The following is a 6,391-nucleotide window of genomic DNA, read 5'->3' as shown; positions in this document are numbered from 1 at the left end:
AGAGCTTTGATAATAGGTAGTGGTGTGTGTGTGTGTGTGTGTGTAAAGGGGGTCGTATAATATTTTTATAGCAGCTTATAAAACCACATCTACAAAAAAAGGGGTCATAAAAGGGGTGCGTAAAGTTGCGAAAATTAAACACGCGGCCCGTTTCAGCGGTTTTAACTGTAAAAACAAGTATAAATTTGTGCATTTAAAAAAAGAAATAATAAAAAAATAAAATAAAAATTGCTCACATTTAACCGTGAAGAAATTAAAAACAACAAAAGAGGTGGAAAAGTTTGGACTTTTAAAAGGAGCAGAGCGCCGTGACAAAACTCTAAGCCCCGCCGGGCCGCTGGAGCTGAGAGCCAAAAAGAAACGGGGTGGGGGGAGTGGAGGGGGGGAGAAAAAGGGGTCCCAACGTGCACGTGTGCGCGTGAACCTGCTGCTACTGCTGCCAACAAGGAGACAACCCCCCACTCCCCCATCCCCATGAAAAAAAGTCCAAATCTGTCGGAGAATAGGCGGATCAAAACTCATTATGAGATTTGAAACTCTTCTTTTTTTGTGTGTGTGTGTGTGTGTGTGAGAGAGAGAGAGTGTGTGTCGCCTTTAGTGAAGAACTCTCCACAGATGTTCTGCGCAGACGCAGATCCATAAACGTATATTTAGATATTAGGTGTGCAGGATGTAAATACCGCGCAGGGAGTCACAGGAGGGCGGATTTCAGCGCATCGCGTCACTTCAGGCTGAACGGGTTTAATGCAACACATGAAAAACAACTTGATTTACTTTATTATTTAGATTTTAACACTCCTCCCCATTTAAGTCCAGTTTACACAAATGCCTCGCGTTTTCCAAGAAGCTCAAACATTTCTAAAGGCCTTATATTTAAATTAAAAACCTAAAAGAAGGCCCCCCCTCAAAAATAAAAACGAGAAAGTTTTTGGCCTGCGCCCTCGCTGCGTCTCTGCTGCCACTTTCCTCTTAATGGAGACAAAGAAAAATGATGCCCACTTTCTCTATATCATTGAATTCAGTTGCTAAGCAACTAGTGCGGGAAATCATCCGCGAAATTCAAATCCTGCAGCGAGAGGACACGTTCGGTGGGTTTCGCTGAATAGGCGAGCAGGACAGCTCAAGAAAAAAAAAAAGAAGAAAGAGAGGCGTAAAAATATAAAAAAAGGACAAGTTGGAGAATATTTTCTTCTGACTGGAAATAGCCCGAAAGAAACTGAAATATAGTAACTGAAGGACTGAAGGATGTTCCCTTTGCGCACAGGATTGGGGCTTCTCACCCAAACTGTGCGCCAAAAAAAAATACTGAAATAGGATGTTCCTAAAGGGCACAAAACTGGGGCTTCTCACCCACAGATTTGATCAGAAGCCTCAAACTGTGTGTAAATAAATATAAATATAGTAGCCTAACTATAGGGTGTTCTGAGGGCACATAAATATGGGGCTTCTCACCCACAGAAAATGGCGAAAAGCCACAAACTGCGCGCAAATAAATAGAAATACAGCAACTAGGATGTTAATTCTGGGGCTTTTCACCCCACATATAGGGTGAGAAGCCCTAAACAGTAAGTGGGTAGATAAATAACACATAGAAGGTTCTGGGGGCACATGAATTTTGACTTTTCACCCCACCAATTAGGAGAGAAGCCCCAAACTGAATGTTCAGAGTTCATAAAAATCTAGGCTACTTAACCCAAAGTTTGGGTGAGAAGCCCTAAACTAAACTGTGCACAAATAGAAATATATAGAATATTCAGAGTGCATACAAATTTGGAGTTTGCACCCCACTAATTGGGTGAGAAGCCCCATACTGTGCATACATAAATATAAATGCACAAAATGTTCTGAGTGCACATAAATGTTGGGGTCCTCACCCCACAAATTGGGTGAGAAAGCCCAAACTTTGAGCAAGTAAATAGGAAATTTAGAATGTTTTGATATTTGCGCATGAAATTGGTGTTTTTCATCCCACAGTTTTGGTGAGAAGCCCTGAAATGTGCCCAAATGAAAGAAATCGTGTCAAATGTTCCCCACAGATCTGGTGAGAAGCCCCAAGCATTAAGCAAAGAGAAACAGAAATGTAGCAACTAGAATATTCTGACTGCACACACATTTGGAGCTTCTCATCCCACAGATGGGGTGAGAAGTCCTGAACTGTGGACATGTGAATAGAAATAAAGATTTAAATGTTCTGATTGCAGACAATTTGAGCTCCTGACACAGGTTTGGTGAGAAGCCCCAAACTGTGGCGCAAAGAAACAGATTCTAACCAAACGGAGTGTGCTGGAGCTCCTCGCAGACAGATTTGGGGCGAGAAGCCCCGACCCCAGTGCGCACCTGGAACACCCCCACAGGTCAGGTCTTGGGTTTGAATTTTCTCGCGTTTTCAGCCAGAGCCGCTGTGGGATATCATCGGAGCGAGGCTGTGTGGTGAGAAGCCCCCCACACAATAAAAAGAAGAAGCTGTAAGGGGCGAAGCGCGGCTCAGACAGAATCAATAAGCGCTCTGACCCAGTGCCCCGGATCCTAAAAACAACATGTCAGCCCACAGAGCTGCTCGCGCACACCTGCACCGCCGCGCACGAGCGCTTCTCGGACCGTTCCGCGCTTTTACGCGCTCCGAACTGATCGTTTTCATCTCAAACACCTACAGATGGAAACAAACAGACGAGGCCTCCTTTATTTCGCCTCGGAATGGCTCGAAGGATCATTTGTTTTTCAGTATTTAGCAGCTAAACGAGCTCGAAATGTTCTGCGCGGAGCTCGAGCGGACACCGTTTTCTCCACCGAACAGCACCACAAATAATGATGAAAATAAGAAACTCCAGAACACAGGAGGACTGCAATTTCATTCTAACAAATTTATTGTCTCAATCAGCTCGTACGGAACCACTACTGGAAATTAAATTACAATCAGAAATGATCACATCAAAATATACCCTTATTACCTATAAGAACAACGGTCAGCTCTGTGGTGATTTGTGCTCCTTGGAGAAGAGAGAGAGAAAAAAAGAGGAAAAATAAAATAAAATAAAATAAAACGGAACAAACTGAAGCAAAAACAAAAGGAGGAGAATTAAGCTTCTTACACACAAAGAAAGGAGGAGGAGGGGGGAAATAAATTACCGTTTGGAATAATTCATCCGAATAAAATATTCAAACATTTGGATGGAAAATATAAAGTAAATAACTCAGATCAGAATCTGATCTAGTGATCTATATTGCCGGCTTTACAGAGTTTTTTTTGTCCTTTTTTTGTTTATTAAAACCTACCAAAGAACACTGCTTACAAAGGGCAGCATTAATCCACAGCACCCACTTGGCAACAGATTTTCAGATTTTCTTTTTCCTCAAATAAGTGCAGCTGAAGTCTTTGCAAATGTCCTTTTGCTCCCAAAAATTATAGAAGAAAAAATAATAATAATAATAAAAAAGGAAAATCCACTCATGGTGTCCATTAAATAATGATCAGAATAATATTAATAATAATAATAATAATAATAATAATGATGATGTTGATGGAAAAAAAAGGCTTGTGATCTTTGAGATCAGTCCTGCTTTGTCTTTTGTTTCTCAATAATAAAAACAAAATATCCTCCACGTGTTTGAAAAAAGAGAAACAGTCCATTTCCAATTAAAAGAAGAATTATTGATGGAAGCTTCGTGGATTTCTTCTTGTTTATTGTTGGAAAAGAAGAAGAAGAAGAAGAAGAAAAAAATAGGGGCTCAGTCCTAAATATACAACAATAACAAAAAACGGACTTTGTTTCTTCAGTTATAAAGGGTCAGAAAATCAAAATAAAAGCAAACTTCCTCGTGTCTCAATGAGCCAAAATTACCTGGTGGAATGAACTTGTGGTTGTCACCCTCTGGTCGCTCGCTTCATCTTTTAAGTAATCTACTAAAAAATGCCCCTGAAAGAAAAAAGCAGAAGGAACCTTTTAGGTTAAGACATTTAGGGCCTGGAAGAAGGTGCGTTTTTTTGTTTTTTGGGAGGGAGGGGGGAAGTAAAGGTTGGGAAGAAAAATGGGTAAAAGGTTGTGGGTTTGTTTTTGTTGGGTTTTTTTTTTTTTTGTACTTTTCTTATTTTTTTTTCTGGTGAAAAATAGATAACACATTTTGCAGTCTCATTCTCACAATCACAGTATCAAAAAAAATGTTTTTTTTTTTGGAGGGGGTGTAGGGGGAAGTGCTATCTTGGCGATAGTCTGTTTTTAAAATCAGTTTAATTTCATATAAAATACTCTATGTCTCACTGAACATTCTTTTGCAGTCCATGGAGGGGGGCGGTGTTTCTGCACTCACATTGCCGACCTGAGAGTACACATCCTCCGGCGTCTGCGCCACTCCTGGGGGCGTCATCCGCTTTTCCTTCTGCCTCCTATTGCAAAACCACACTCTGACCACCTCTTTCTCCAACTGCAGGTTGTCCGCCAGGCTGCTGATCTCCTGCGCCGACGGTTTGGGGCACTTCAGGAAGTGGCTCTCCAGCGCGCCCTTGACGCTCACCTCGATGGACGTGCGCTTCTTGCGCTTCCTCCCCTGCGCCGCGATCTTGTCGATGCTCGTGGGGCTCCCCGTGGACGAGTCGGCCTCCTCGAGCCACTTGTTCAGCAGAGGCTTGAGCTTGCACATGTTCTTGAAGCTGAGCTGCAGCGCCTCGAACCTGCAGATGGTGGTCTGGGAGAACACGTTCCCGTACAGCGTGCCCAGAGCCAGGCCCACGTCCGCCTGCGTGAAGCCCAGCTTGATCCGCCGCTGCTTGAACTGCTTGGCGAACTGCTCCAGGTCGTCCGACGTCGGCGTGTCGTCGTCCGAGTGCGGGTCGTGGCTGTTGACGCCGCCGTGGTGCTGGTGGTGCGGGTGCTGGTGGTGGTGGTGATGGTGATGGCTGCCGTGCTCCAGGTCCGGGGTGTCTCCCCTCACCAGCCCCGGGTGCACCAGGCTCTGGCTGCCGGGACTCAGCATCCCGTTCACAGTGAACCCCCCCGGCTGGGAGTAAATCAGCGACTGCTGCTGCTGCTGCTGTCCCCCGGATATGGAGTTGATGTGAGCCGCGGTGGTGCTCCCCCAAGCCCCGGCGTGCGTGTGGTGCGGCGCTAAGTGAGGGGGCCTGTGGTGCAGCGCGGTGCCCGTGTGCAGATCGTCTCTGGCGGAGCTTTTCACGTCCTGCTGCTGCGGGCTGCCCGTCATCCCCACCGGGCTGGACGACCAGGGCGAGCCGGCTTCCGCTGCGGCCACCGCGGCTGCTGCTGCGGCGGCCGCGGCGTGCGGGAGGGACGTGACCCACTGGTGGGCATGGCTCAGCATGTGCCCCCCGTTGCTGGCTGCCATCGCGCCTTGCATAAAGTCACTCTGCACCATCTTGACCGAGGGGTCTCCCCTGTACCCCCCAGACCCGGAGGTAACCGCAGCGCTGCCCGGCTGCATGCCGCCACCCCCGGAGTCAGAGTGCACGATGGATCCGGACGAGAGGATGCTATTGCTGGGTAGATAAGGATTGGAAGCGGCGGTGGCCATTCCGTCAACCCTTATGAATATGTTTGTGGAGAACCCCCCCCTCCCTTTCTTCTTCTTCTTCTTCTTTTTTATACAGTCACTTATATCGAGCAGGCAAATTGAATCTCATGAATTATTCAAACTTCAAAAAAAGTAGCTTTCAGCGTGCGTAAAGACGCAAAAACCAGGTAGAATCCGCCCGCATTTACAGCATTCTCGCTCAGCCACTTCTGCGTCGGTGAAATAAACTCCAGCTCGTCCAAAAAAACAAAACACAAAAGCCCTTTGAAACCATGTGCAAGTCCGAAAGTTTAGGAGATTCAAATTCAAAGGGAGGGGGAAAAAGCGACGTCCCAAACAAACTTTCTGTGGGCGCAAAAACAGGAAAAAACACCCAAATTCTTCCAGAATCCGTCCCCTCTGGATGTGGCAAAAACATGAGCAGAGAGTGTCCCTCAGTTCTTTTGTAATTCAGTCGCAGAGATTTTTCTCCCTCCGCTTTTATTCTTTTCTCCCTCCTCTCCTCTCCTCTTCTTCCTCCTTTTTTCTTTCTTAGAGCAGCCTGTCTCTTTGTTCTGTTTTGATGTGTATAAACCTGCCAAACCACAAACTCCCATTCAAGTACAAATCCAGTGGAAACAGTGCGCGGCGCTGCCTGCGAGCCTCTTCTCATTCGCTGCCTCTCCTCTCTCTCTCTCCACCATCTCTCTTTCTATATCTCTCCCCCTCCTCTCTCCTGCCTGACAGGCCGCGTGGCCCCTCCCATACACCCCCTCCTCCACCCTCCGCCCCGCCACGGACGCGGTGTTTACCCCGCGTGCGTGCCCATTGATTGGTTACCCGGGGCGTGATTGGCAGGTCTCCGCCAAGCCTGGCTCCGAGGCGCACGAAC

General features: G+C 46.5%; 1 protein-coding gene across 1 annotated transcript; it reads right to left on the bottom strand.

The window, feature by feature from the left end:
- Positions 1-2,838: 2,838 nt before the first annotated feature.
- pou3f3b (POU class 3 homeobox 3b) lies at positions 2,839-6,172 on the bottom strand. Its single transcript, XM_017436443.2, has 2 exons — positions 4,306-6,172; positions 2,839-3,914 (listed from the first exon to the last, which is right to left on the bottom strand). The coding sequence occupies exons 1-2, from the start codon at positions 5,518-5,520 to the stop codon at positions 3,822-3,824; spliced, it is 1,308 nt and encodes a 435-aa protein (XP_017291932.1). The 5' UTR covers positions 5,521-6,172; the 3' UTR covers positions 2,839-3,821.
- Between the last annotated feature and the right edge of the window lie 219 nt (positions 6,173-6,391).

The sequence above is a fragment of the Kryptolebias marmoratus genome, linkage group LG23 (assembly GCF_001649575.2).
Source record: "Kryptolebias marmoratus isolate JLee-2015 linkage group LG23, ASM164957v2, whole genome shotgun sequence".
In the NCBI taxonomy this organism is placed as follows: domain Eukaryota; kingdom Metazoa; phylum Chordata; class Actinopteri; order Cyprinodontiformes; family Rivulidae; genus Kryptolebias; species Kryptolebias marmoratus.
This window is presented reverse-complemented; position numbering and strand designations above follow the sequence as displayed.

Coding starts and splice junctions, on each gene's coding strand:
- pou3f3b (XM_017436443.2), bottom strand. CDS start 5,520: ATGGCCACCGCCGCTTCCAATCCTTATCTACCCAGCAATAGCATCCTC. Junction 3,915..4,305: donor TGTACTCTCAGGTCGGCAAT/GTGAGTGCAGAA, acceptor TTTTTCTTTCAG/GGGCATTTTTTAGTAGATTA.